The sequence below is a fragment of the Odontesthes bonariensis genome, unplaced genomic scaffold, assembly GCF_027942865.1.
Source record: "Odontesthes bonariensis isolate fOdoBon6 unplaced genomic scaffold, fOdoBon6.hap1 scaffold_207, whole genome shotgun sequence".
Taxonomy (NCBI): Eukaryota; Metazoa; Chordata; class Actinopteri; order Atheriniformes; family Atherinopsidae; genus Odontesthes; species Odontesthes bonariensis.
The window spans coordinates 11054-24708 of record NW_027457416.1 but is presented as its reverse complement, the minus strand read 5'-3'; the positions used below and the strand labels follow the sequence as shown (position 1 = coordinate 24708).

General features: G+C 45.6%; 1 protein-coding gene across 1 annotated transcript; it reads right to left on the bottom strand.

Annotated features, from left to right (window-relative positions):
- Nucleotides 1–1000: 1000 nt before the first annotated feature.
- LOC142376199 (NLR family CARD domain-containing protein 3-like) lies at nt 1001–11892 on the bottom strand. Its single transcript, XM_075459908.1, has 7 exons — nt 11490–11892; nt 9275–11060; nt 8995–9168; nt 3859–4032; nt 3512–3688; nt 1614–1660; nt 1001–1487 (listed from the first exon to the last, which is right to left on the bottom strand). The coding sequence occupies exons 1-7, from the start codon at nt 11512–11514 to the stop codon at nt 1150–1152; spliced, it is 2721 nt and encodes a 906-aa protein (XP_075316023.1). The 5' UTR covers nt 11515–11892; the 3' UTR covers nt 1001–1149.
- Nucleotides 11893–13655: the final 1763 nt, after the last annotated feature.

Below are 13655 nucleotides of genomic sequence, written 5' to 3'. Positions count from 1 at the left end.
ACTCAGAAAATCAGCTCGGCGCATGGGCAAAGTAGCAATTCTCGACAAGCAGGAGAAATCGACTGAACACCGGCGTCTATCGTATTTCCAAACCAAGAGGGACCCGCTCCCCTAGTGCGGCAGCCTCGGCGGATGCGTTCCCATAGAAACTGCGCTCGCGCGTCCCGCGCATAGACTGCCCATAATCATTTCGCCTCCCGCGAAATAGATGGTAAAGTTCCTCACTTATCATCGGCCAAGCCGGCTAGTGAGTTTTTTTTTAATACAAGCCAAAAATAACTTTCACCCGCATTTGGCTGGTGTTCATTTTGAGCCCCGATTACAACTCATCAGTGCTGAGAAGAATATTATTATCACCCGTCTTTTGGCCTCTCGCAGAGACACAAAACGACATGGGATAATCCATTCAAAAGCACCCAACCAGCCCCAAACTCAGAGAAACTCTGTTAACAACTCTGTTGTTTTATTCTCCAAAGATGGACTTTTTCAAGGGAAAACTCCTGCTTTAGTAACTTTTCATTCGCCTGCTTTTTCTTTCCTTGCAAAGTAGTCATATTTCTACAACAAAGGCTGATATTTGGCTTTATTTTACCAAACTTACCTGCCGCTCAAATTACAATCAGTCTAATTAAGATCCAAGCTAAACTATGCCACCTGCTTACAGTGTGGAAACACAACTCAGAAATGCACATTTCACAAACCAAAGATGGGATGAAACTGAAACCTTAAGTATGAAAACGGATCACTTTGGCTTTCTTTATGCTCGCTCCTGTTTAGCAGCCACGTGTGGATGGGACGTGCCGTACTTTAAACGCTACACAAGCTCAGCTCGTGGCATCACTCACCCACAGGAACTACAGCTCAAAGCTGTTTTCAGTCATTTTGCTCATATTCTTCACTGGAGCTTTTATTTTCACACACACACTTGGCTTCTATTCATTCGGACGTGCTGCAGCGTGGAGATAAAACTATTTCCGGTGCAAATAAAAGCACAATTCAGGCAAATTCACTTCAGTTTTATTTTGACACCATATTTATAAATCACAACAAACATCACCTTAGGAGGCTTCTAAAGGTAAAGTCCTGAATTACAGCACTGATGGCAAAGCCCAGACATCCACTTATAGTTCAGGGTATCAAGCACACATTTCAGAAATATGCTTTCATGTTGACAAAGTAACCGCCATCAGAGCAGAACAGACTCCGGGACTGATCGTTCCATCCAAACGCACAGTCTCTGCCTCCTCCTCTCCTGCTGATTCCTCTGTAACTCACTGATATATTAACTCCTCCTCTCCACTCCACCTCCCAGTGACAGCGGCCAGTCAGAACATTTCCACACAGCAGCTGAGGACACCAGCCATGAAACCTGTCTGGATGATCAGGATATGACTGAACCTCCTCCACATGTGTCACCTTCCTGTTGCTGTCAGACAGTTTCAGGACTCTGTCCACTGTGTTTGTGTCGATTGTGAGTCTGCAGGAATCTGATGGAGAGAACAAACACAGTCCAGCTGCAGTTATTGATCCATCATCTGTTCACTTTGATCAATGAGTGATGTGACAGTGTGGCGATGGCTGGATGTCATGAATCAGATGAAGAACACACTCACACTTCCTCAGCCCTGGTGTCAGCCATCGTTCTCCAGCAGGCTCCACCCTGAAAGCAGGAGGGGGGTCAGAGCAGCATCAAAGATGAACATTACATGGCTCTCACACACACACTGTTCTACACTGAGAAAGGAACAGTCCAACATCTGGACACATCCACTGGAATGGAGCATCTCTAAAGTTTTGAGCTGTGGTTTTCATTCTTTGTTAATCCAGTCTCTCCTGGAGCAGAGATGACTGTGACAAAAGGCAAAAGGTTTATGTTGACTCTCGGTTAAAATGCATGATGAACAAACTCTGTAAGAGTAAATACTAGGGCTGGGTAACGATTAAAATATTTCATCTAATTTATTTATTTTAAATGTGCTGCCATATGAATGAAAGTGCCATAACATTTGATGCGCAAATCCATTTTTAACATCAGCATCTTTCTGTAGTTTTTATGTAGAAGCCTCGCTCCACTGTCTGTTTCCTTGAATGACTTGCTGCTATCAGTTGTGTGTTTTGCCTTTAAGTGATATTTTAGACTGGAACTACTACGCTGAGAAGACAATTCAACTTGGCAGTGTTTACAGATGACTTTGGTTCTGTCGACTCCGCCGTCTGGAAGAACTTTAAAATGAAAATGGCCGAGTAAAAGTTCCGTACCCTTCTCCATGTTTGGTGGATCCACCGATTACTTTCTTTTCCTGTTCCACAGCAGACAGCAGCAGACTTTTACAAAATAAAAGCCTGTGAGCAGCAGACTTTTACAGAATAAAAGCCTGTGAGCAACAGACTTTTACAAAATAAAAGCCTGTGAGCAACAGACTTTTACAAAATAAAAGCCTGTGAGCAGCAGACTTTTACAAAATAAAAGCCTGTGAGGCCGCCTCAACAATGGAGGCACGGAACATGGCCCATTCGGGCTCAATGTCCCCCACCTCCCACGGGACATGGTTGAAACTGTGCTGGAGGTGGGAGTTGAAACTCCTCCTGACAGGGGAGACATTCCCAACAGACCCTCACCATACGTTTGGGCCTGCCAGGTCTGACCGGCTTCCTCCCCCACCAGTGGAGCCAACTCACCATCAGGTGGTGATCAGTTGACAGCTCCGCCCCTCTCTTCACCCGAGTGTTCAGGACAGACGGCCGCAAGTCCGACGATACAACCACAAGGTCGATCATCGAGCTGCGGCCCAGGGTGTCCTGGTGCCAAGTGCACATATGGACACCCTTATGCCTGAACATGGTGTTCGTTATGGACAGTCCGTGACGAGCACAGAAGTCCAATAACAAAACACCCCTCTGATTCAGATCGGGGGGGCCGTTCCTCCCAATCACGCCCTTCCAGGTCTCACTGTCATTGCCCACGTGAGCATTGAAGTCCCCCAGCAGGACGAGGGAGTCTCCTGCAGGAGCACTCTCCAGTGCCTCCAGGTGGTCTTTTAATAAAGACCACCTTTTAATAAAGAGTTAACGCGATAATAACGAGTTAAATACTAAATAAATCAATTGTACTGTTACTAAATTTGGCAATTAAAATGCCAACAATTCATCAATGTCTAAATGCAAACCAAGAATTTTATGAGATCACATTTTTTCAGAGTTAATCAAGCACTTTCCATTCTTTTTTTACATTGTCAAATGCCAGCACATCCCCCGTTTTATACAGCAGCTGCATAATATCGGCACAAAAAAGACCTCCGTGCAAAGCTAGCACTTTGGTAATGCCACAGAGCAAAGAGAGGTGGCTCAGTGCAGCATCACTGTGTGCTTACAAAGAGAAGGCTGGATCTGTGGGATTAGCTGTGTGATAACGGTTTCATTGGTTAAAGCGGTGCGCCACACTGAAAAAAGATTACAGCAGAGAAACAAACAAAGTAAATGCTTCCAGCTCTTCCTCCTCTATCAGACAAACCTGAGAGTTTCCAGTTTGCAGTTTGGATCTTCCAGCCGATCAGTGAGCAGCTTCACTCCTGAGTCTCCTGGATGGTTGTAGCTCAGGTCCAGCTCTCTCAGATGGGATTTGGGGTTGGAGGTCACAGCTTCAGCCAGAGAAGCACAGCCTTCCTCTGTGATCAGACAGCCTGACAGGCTGTAAAAAAATAAATCTGGTGTGAAACCACTTCTGGTCTCTAATATGTCATATCCCCATGATAAAAGTTGAGAAAAATCAAGAAAAAATAGATTGTAAAATATTCTCAGAGGAATTGTAAACTGCTTAGTAAATTAGCTTAAAGGCTAAAACGTTGGATCAATACTGACCTTAGAGTTTTCAGTTTACAACAAGGACTCTCGAGTCCTGTAGACAGAAGCGTCGCTCCTGAATCCTGCAGGTCATTGTTAGTGAGGTCCAGCTGAATCAGACTCGAGGACTTAGAACTCAGAACTGAGGACAGAGCTTCACAGCTTCTCTCTGAGAGCTTACAGTCATTCAGCCTGTAAAGGTAACAATCAAATAAGACACAATTTACAATAAAAATGTTGTTGACTCTCAACATGAGTATAAACTCACCAAACAATTCATTCTCAAAACCTCTCAAGTTCTTGGAGTAAATTCCTAGATGTCCACCTGAGGAATCCCCTGCTGCTTCAGCTGGAAGATATAATCCTTCTGAGTCTTAAGTCATCGGCAGAGCCTCCACCCACCTGACTGTGCCTGGTAGACCTCTAAAGCAAAGTGCCCAGAAGGCACCTTTGTCAGGTCAACTAGCATGTCTCTAATATGGAGAAGCAGCAGGGAAAGTAGAAACACTCTAGAATTTCTGAACCTCACACCCAATTTCAAGTAAGATCCGTCAACCTGCTGACAACAGTTATTTCAATCTATATAATTAGCAGTCTTGCTCTTGGTGTCAATACCCTTATTCAATAGCCAAGCGAATGTGCAAATGTAGAACCGGTGATTAATCAAAACCTTTGCTTTACGGCTCAGCTTTTTCTTCTCTCTTTGTACACCAACTCTCTTTGTACAGTTTCGAGGCTAAGAAAAACCTATGTTGTTCCATTACTTCTAAACGGGACCCTGAAATACTACAAATAGTCCACCTGAGAAAAATAAATCAATCAGTTCTCTCATCTTGGTAAGGCTGATTAGCATTCCGAGTATCAGTGGTGTTTCTGCTATGGTGCAAAAAAACATGATTTGCAAGAAGAGGTTATGTAACCACCTGATCTTAAAGCTGCAGTCTGCAACTCTTTTTCAAGCATAATGCCTGGAACTGTCCGGGGATTCTGAAAGTAGTACATTAAATACCCCAATACAAAAAAAAAAGAGTTCTCTAGGTCCCCTATATGTCCCGCTAGGTCCCTCCAAAGCCAGCAGGCTTGTTTACAAAATTGCAGACCGGACCGGTAAAAGGTAACCAATCAGGTTACGAGCTGGGCTCTGCTGCCTGTCAATCACCGATTGTGCACGCGCGATACAAGGTAGGCTCGTCCCCACGCTTATTTATCTGGACTATTGAACTTCATTACGGGCTAGTCTACTTACTGTGTCTTCCATGATCGCAAATGACAGGTGAGTTGATGAATGAGGAGTCGTGTACGAGCATCTGGCGTGCACGTAGACGTGCACGAGTTCTCATGTGTTTTGATGGGGCGGGACAGGAAGTTGAATAACTTTTTATTTTTCGGTTAAAAAATAAGCATTTCTTGCATTTTGCGACTACGGAGGTCACCGTTTTCAACTTCAAGCGTTCTGATAGATCATGTAAACTCTTAAAATGCCAAAAATTAGGACTTTACGTATGACAACAACAAATCCTGCAGACTGCAGCTTTAATGTCCGATGCTTCCCTTACCATGGCTATGCCAAAGAATTCTGCCAGTGAAAACCATGAACAGGAGCAGAAACAAAGTGCAGCACTGGTGAAGTTCAACACTAACACTGACTTAATGCTGACCATATAAACACAGCCCTCACTCTGAATCATAATACTTTTCCAGATTAGCATTAAAAATTAAATTTGGTTTGGATGACGCCTCTGAGGAAGCACCACCTTATGATGGTGGATCCCGAGAGCTGTTTTGTCAGGGGCGTGAGCCTTGTATAGTCTCCCTAGGCAAATTGGTTTTAGGGAGGAGCCAGACAAATAGCGAAAAATAAAGACCTTTTCAGAGAACCCCACCTTCTTAAAGTCCCTGGGTGGAGTCCTGGAGGTGGTACCAAATGGGGATTCCACTGTTTCTCTGGGAGACTTCAATACCAATATGGGCAGTGGTGAAATGAACTGGAGGGGTATGGTTCTTGATCTGAACCCGAGAGCTGTTTTGTTCTTGTACTTCTACACAAGTCATGGATTGGCCATAACAAACACCATGTTCAAGCATAAGGTGGTCCATAAGTGTTCTTACTACAAGGGCATCTTAGGTCAAATGTCAATTTCATAGTCGTATCATTAGACCTGCTGGTGTTTGTCTTAAACACAGGGGTGAAAATCTCACCTGATCACCATCTAATAGTGAGTTGGATCCGGTGGCAGGGAAGACTGCCTGGTAAACCCGAATAAGCAGTGAGGGTGAACTGGGAAAGTCTGGTGGAAGCCCCTGTCTGGAAGATCTTCAACTCACACCTTTAGGATTTTTTTTTAATTCTATTTATCTATTTTTTTTTACATGTACTGAGAGAGGACGCGCTGACGGGCAACAGTTGAGGGAAACCTTAAAGCTAAAGTAGGAGGCTTCTAGGGCACGGTCATCCCAGGGCTTACCTAAAACAGCTGACTGGTACGGAAAGGCCACAGCATCGGTGGCTACAGAAACTAAAACATGGGTGTGAGAGAAATTTGGCAAGGCCATGGAGAAGGATTTCCTTTAGGAATTTTTGGACCTCCGCTAGCAGCAGATGCTAGCAAACAATGCTTTCTCATCAACAGTGATGGATCAAGCCGGAGATGTACGCAGCGTAACTCGTAGTAATGCATGTGTACCATTAATTACTGCGTTTAAACATTTTGGATATATTAACCTCATTAAACAGTTGTACTGGGAGACCTCCATCTTTATCAGAAACATGCCGATAATGTAGCGTTAGCACACCGAGAGCGAGGAGGGGACCGGTGTTGTATTGGAAACACACCTTATCCACACAGGTGCAGGTTGATGAGTTACAGAACGGAACTGTTCAGCTAGAAAGCTTCAGCTAACAAAGTAATGTGGGAACAATAATGTTCATCTTTCAGAAAGTAACAGCAATAACTCCTTAGAAGTTGCTGTATGTCATCTTCATTAGCTAAGCTGTTAGCGTTAGCTGCTGCTAAAGGAGCAGCAATAACTCCTTAGAAGCTGGTGTACATCACCTTCATTAGCTAAGCTGTTAGCTTTAGCTGCTGCTAAAGAAGAAAATAACTCAATAAATAAACCAGGAGGAATTATTTCTCAGATGCTTCCATTTCCCTGCTCTTTCAACTCTGAGAGTTGGAACTGATCCCTCTTTGTCGCTCAGTTTCTTCAGTCCAGCGTTGAACTGGACCAAGTTGTTAAAACAGTGGAATTGTAGGGGCCATGTGTGGGTGTGGCTGTGGTGTGCACGCCTGGTTGGTGCTTTGGTGATGGGTGTGTCACTCTGGGTGTGTGTTCTGTGGTTACAAATAGTTGTACTTACCTGTGCGCAAGACCTGACTTGGAGGATGTAGTAGTGGGGTGAGCTCGGGGGTGAAATGTTTTGTTGACCGCAAACAGCTATTAAATATGCTTCATAGAGACCCAGTCCCTTCCCCTCTCCTTCATTCTGCTGCCCCTGATCTTCTTCCTTACCTGACCCACCTCATTAACACGTCTTTGACATCAGGCTCTTTTCCTTCTGCTTTCAAGACTGCCAGAGTCACACCTCTAAAGAAACCAGCTCATGACCCTTCAGAGATCAAGAATTACAGACCGGACGAATAACCGACATCCCTTCTACCCTTTCTGTCCAAAACTCTTACCTCCACCAGAACAACCTCTTGGATCCCTACCAGTCCGGGTTCAAGGTGGGCCCCTCACCTGAGACGGCCCTCCTAGCAGTAACTGAGTCACTCCAAACTGCTGGAGCTAACTCTCTCTCCTCTGTCCTGATTCTCCTGGACCTGTCTGCAGCATCTTAGATGCTCTTAGGACATCTCCTGTTTCGTTCCAGCTTCCTACGCACCTATTTGTTTCCTAAATTGTCTTTTTCCCATTTGTCTAGGTACCTAACTTACTGCACTTACTCTAGCACTTCTCAAGCTCTTAGCTGTTTGGTTTTGGAAGGAAATGCACTTGTGATTTCTTGTGTTCTTTTGCCTACCCATGTGGAACACATTTATTGTAAGTCGCTTTGGATAAAAGCGTCTGCAGAATGACCGTAATGTAATGTAATGTAAGTAACTCATATTACAAGTCTTCTATGTATGTTTTTTGGTTCCTTGCATACGCTGAATAATATTTGATGCATTATGCTACGTTATGACATGGAAAAAAAAGAAACAAGAGACCAAGAAGTTACATCTTAGTGCGCGCCATCAATTATCTCCCGTGTTTAGCCTACCATGACAGCTGAGTAAAATTGGTTTGGACGGTTAGCCGCAATAGGGATGATAAGTGGTTGTTGCACATACATACACCTCTTTTGTTAACTCTGCTGGAACGTTACCTGCAACCTTAGAGGGATTGCATCAAACCTGGTCTCTGGACCTTAAGAGTGGTGAGCCCTCATGGCCTTTGACATCACTATTTTGGGCACATAGGACGTAGGAAGTCCAAAATCTGATCCAGTAGCATTACCACCTCCACCTGCAGTCCTAGAGAATTTGCAACAGACTCATTTTCTGTATATTGTGGGTAGTGGACCTAAAACACCCTCGGAAATTCCTATGTAAGGCTGGGCCTGAGCAGACTCTGCAGTCAACCTAGCCAAAAGATGCTCTACCAATAGGACCAGTGGGTCCCTGTTTCTCTGTTCTGGATTTACTCATGACAATGCCCTTATCACCCGGGTCACTAGGGGGTCTAAGAGATAATGTTTCCGTGGATAACCCAAGCCTATTTCAAGTGGAAGACCCTGTCAGGAGCATTTAACCCCAGACAATAGAGCCATTAGGATAAATAGACCAAACCAATGCTTATGCCACATACCCTGTCCACCAGATCACAACCTAAAACAAACTGCATTTTAATTATGGGTCAAATATAAAAGGGGTTGAAATTTGTTATGTGATACAAAAGGATAAGCATCTATATGACGGTGGAGAGTTGTTAGTTTGGGCAATGATGTAATCTCACTTAGTTTGATGATGTGGTAGTTGACTTGAATTACAACAAGACTGAATGAAGATATAGAAATTCCCATTATACTATGTCAAAGCTTTGATGTTTTTTTCTATATAAAATAATGGCCGTTTTTGTCTTTTTATCATATTTAAGAAACTTAATTACTCTGACCTGAGAGTTTCCAGTGAACAAGAAGGACTCTTCAGTCCATCAGACAGCTGCTTCACTCCTGAATCCTTCAGGCTGTTGTGACTCAGGTCCAGTTCCTTCAGACTTGAAGCCTGGGAGCTGAGGGCTGAGGACAGAGCTGCACAGCTTCTCTCTGAGAGGTTACAGAAACTCAGACTGGAAGAAAAAGAAAATATACTAAACTACTACTTCCTGCTTTTTTTCTCTTGAAAAAATTATGAAGTCCTTATATAATAATGAAGAAATCCAACAATGTACTTACAGAGCTCTCTTTGATGCTTTGATAATAGGCAGCAGCCTCAGAAGAGCCTCCTCTGAAGCAGAGTATTTCTTCAGGTCAAACTCATCCAGATGTTGTCCTGATGACAGCAAGATGAAGACCAGAGCTGACCACTGAGCAGGAGACAGTTTATCTGTGGAGAGACTTCCTGAACTCAGGGCCTGTTGGATCTCCTCCACCAGAGAACGATCATTCAGTTCATTCAGACAGTGGAACAGATTGATGCTTCTCTCTGCAGACAGATTCTCGCTGATCTTCTCCTTGATGTAATCAACTGTTTCCTGATTGGTCTGGAAACTACATTCTGTCTGTCTTAACAGGCCACGTAGAAGCTTTTGATTGCCCTGCATTGAAAGACCCAGGAGGAAGCGGACGAACAGGTCCAGGTGTCCATCTGAAGTCTGTAATGCTTTGTCAACAGCACTCATGTAGACGTCAGTCTCTGCTGATTCATCTTCTTTTGTTTCAGAGAGCCAGGATGTTTTTTGTTCTCCCATCAGGTTGAGTCCAGAGTTGATGAAGGTCAGATGCACATGAAGAGCAGCCAGAAACTCCTGAACACTCAGATGGATGAAGCAGAACACCTTCTCCTGGTACAGCCCTCTCTCCTCTCTAAAGATCTGTGTGAACACTCCTGAGTACACTGAGGCTGCTGAGATATCGATGCCACACTCTGTCAGGTCTGATTCATAGAAGATCAGGTTTCCTTTCTGCAGCTGCTCAAAAGCCAGTTTTCCCAGAGACTCAATCATCTCCCTGCTCTCTGGACTCCAGTGTGGATCTGTCTCACTTCTTACATCGTACTTGAGCTTCTTCACTTTGGCCTGAACCACCAGGAAGTGGATGTACATCTCAGTCAGGGTGCTGGGCAGCTCTGCTCCCTCTCTGGTGTCCAACACATCCTCCAGAACTGTAGCAGTGATCCAGCAGAAGACCGGGATGTGGCACATGATGTGGAGGCTTCGGGATGTCTGGATGTGGGAGATGATCCTGCTGGCCTGCTCTGAATCTCTGAACCTCTTCCTGAAGTACTCCTCCTTCTGTGGGTCAGTGAACCCTCTGACCTCTGTCACCATGCCAACGCAGCCAGCAGGGATCTGATTGGCTGCTGCGGGTCGTGTGGTTATCCAGAGGCGAGCAGAGGGAAGCAGCTCCCCCCTGATGAGGTTTGTCAGCAGCACATCCACTGAGGTGGGCTCTGTAGCATCAGCCAGGGGCTCCTTGCTGTGGAAGTCCAGAGGAAGTCGACACTCATCCAGACCGTCAAAGATGAACACAACCTGGAACTGTTCAAAGCTGCAGATTCCTGCTGCTTTGGTCTCAGTAAAGAAGTGATGAACAAGTTCCACCAAGCTGAACTTTCTCTCTTTCAGCACATTCAGCTCTCTGAAAGTGAATGGAAACATGAAGTGGATGTCCTGGTTGGCTTTGCCTTCAGCCCAGTCCAGAGTGAACTTCTGTGTTAAGACTGTTTTCCCAATGCCAGCCACTCCCTTTGTCATCACTGTTCTGATTGGTTCATCTCTTCCAGGTGGGCCTTTAAAGATGTCTTCTTGTCTGATGGATGTTTCTGCTCTGCCTGCTTTCCTGGATGCTGCTTCAATCTGTCTGACCTCATGTTCATCATTGACCTCTCCGGTCCCTCCCTCTGTGATGTAGAGCTCTGTGTAGATCTGATTCAGAAGGGTTGGCTTTCCTGCTTTAGGAATCCCCTCAAACACACACTGGAACTTCTTCTTCAGGGCAGATTTAACTTTACGTCCACAAACTGTAAACTTGTAAAATTAGAGCATTCTCTAGGTAACACAGTAACATCTTTTAACATGTAATCAATTTTAACAACAATTTCAATATGAAATAATGCATACATTTTACTAAATAACATCATGAATTAAACGCTTGCCGACGATCTTGCTAGCAAACATTCTTGCTAGCAAACGATCTTGCTAGCAAACGATCTTGCTAGCAAACGATCTTGCTAGCAAACATTCTTGCTAGCAAACGATCTTGCTAGCAAACATTCTTGCTAGCAAACATTCTTGCTAGCAAACGAACTTTTTCTTTTTTTCCTCTCTTTGCTTTAAAAGATACAAAAATAAAGCAACATTTTTTTTTTTTTTTTAATACTTTATTTTTTAAATACGCTAGCAAACGATCTTGCTAGCCATTAGCTTCACATATCATTGATATCACTCACCGGAGTTTCCACAGTAAGCTACCATTATCCAGCCCCGTCAATGTCAGCGATATACACCATGCAGCACTCCCTCTCGCACACTTTATCCTCGATTCTTTTTTTCTTTAGAATTTCCTCTGTGCTTTGCATCTCACCGCTCACATGGCTGGGCTCTCTCCTTATGCTCGGTTTGTTTTTTCCTTCCTCGTGCTTGTCCCTCACACACAAGCGCCGCCAAGGATCAAAAATTCACTGGCGCAGCATTAATCTATGCGTGAGCCGTAGCTACACTTTCAGTGTGCGGGTCCCACCTTCACCCACAGCTCATCGCCCACTTCAGTCTGATGCCAAATCGCGTGCTGATAAATTTCAACCTGTTTAGCTTTTCAAACAACTATTCAAACTATAACTTTCATACAGTTTAACTGCCAGAAAGAAATGATCCCTTAAAATGTAGGAAAACGTGTCCTCTTTCACACAAAGTCACGCTCATTGAGCTCTGCCGCACATTTTTCTTACAAATTGCCTCTGAGCCCAGAGGTCGCCTCTACTTTCTGAACAGCGAGCGTTTGTTGGAGACAGTGGAGCGCAGCCTAAGTCATAGTGCAATTTTAAGCAGCCAAAGTGAGCGCACCTGTCAGAGACACAGGCGAGCCGCACGCGCTCCTGTTCCCGGGGCAACGCCTCGTTAGCCGGCTGTCACACATCAGCAGTGACGTCAGCATGCTGAGAGACACCACGGGTCAGACTTTGCTGCCGTGGCACGGGTTACACTTTATTTAGAACAATGGCAGATTCAAAAACTCATTAAACCTCGTCCTATTTAGCTTCACTTCTTCAAGGAATTCTTTGTCTGCCATTAAATCATTTGAGTCTCCTCGTTATGTGAGACATTTGTCCTTGCCTTGCGCACACGCGTCACTTCGTCCTCCATGTTCTCGACAGGTGTCTCGGTCTGAGATTCATTTGAATCGGCCATTGTTCAAAATAAAGTTCCAAAAAGTCCCAAAAATAATACTTTTCTTTCTTTCTTTCAGACATTTCAATGTCCAATAAACTTCAAAACAGCCTAGACGTAACGATACCGCAGCGCCGCGGATCTTCGGCCGGTCTCGGGTAGCCGGCTTCGGCCGGTGCGGAGAGCCGTTCGTGACGGGGCTGGGGTGCGGCCGGAGGACGGTCGCCCCTCTCCTATCGCGCACCGCATGTTTGTGGAGAACCTGCTGCTAAATCACTTGCAGAGGCCCTGGAGCCTGGTGACTCTTAAAAAAAAAAAAAAAAAATTACATGGAGCTCCGGTCGGGAAGGACCAGAGTCCATGCCCGGGAAGGGCTGCTTGAGTTCGGGTGAGTGTGCCTGGACCAGGCAGCCTGGTGACTAAAAAAAAAATTCAAAGTGTTTTATAGTACCAGGGGCGTGGAGCTCCAGGGGGTGCGGACTGGATCGTTAGGCCGGGGAGGGGTGCTTAAGTGTGGGTACACAGGTGTGGATGGAGGGCCTGGAGCTTGGTTCTTTATAATCTTTTTTTCTTCTTTTTACAGTACCAGGGGCGTGGAGCTCCAGGGGGTGCGGACTGGATCGTTAGGCCGGGGAGGGGTGCTTAAGTGTGGGTACACAGGTGTGGATGGAGGGCCTGGAGCTCGGTTCTTTATAATCTTTTTTTCTTCTTTTTACAGTACCAGGGGCGTGGAGCTCCAGGGGGTGCGGACTGGATCGTTAGGCCGGGGAGGGGTGCTTAAGTGTGGGTACACAGGTGTGGATGGTTGGCCTGGAGCTCGTTTTTTTTTTTTTTTTTACAGTACCAGGGGCGTGGAGCTCCAGGCGGTGCGGACTGGATCGTTAGGCCGGGGAGGGGTGCTTAAGTGTGGGTACACAGGTGTGGATGGAGGGCCTGGAGCTCGGTTCTCCTTAACCCTTAGGGCCGTTTCAAAGCAGTGCGGCAAAGCGTGGCGGAACGGAAGCGATTTTCACCGGCGGAGGTGAAAATACATGGAAACAGATCTGTCCTTGCACACAGACGCGGCGGTAGTCGGGCAGTAGCGGCGCGGGAGACGCCTCCGTCCCGCGCTGCTTTTGGAAAATAGAACTCGAGCGGAATTTGGACGGCGGCGGCCGGCGGCGGCCGGCGGTGTCCCGTTGAAATGGATGGGGAATGCAGACAGGGCTGGAGCGGAACTACCGCGGCCG

Excerpts from the sequence above, each read along its gene's own strand:
- LOC142376199 (XM_075459908.1), bottom strand. The coding sequence starts at position 11,514 with ATGGTAGCTTACTGTGGAAACTCCG. Across the intron at positions 11,061-11,489 it reads AGCTTACTGTGGAAACTCCG|TTTGTGGACGTAAAGTTAAA; the intron begins GTGAGTGATATC and ends ACAAGTTTACAG. Across the intron at positions 4,033-8,994 it reads TGTTCACTGGAAACTCTCAG|GCTGAATGACTGTAAGCTCT; the intron begins GTCAGAGTAATT and ends TTACCTTTACAG.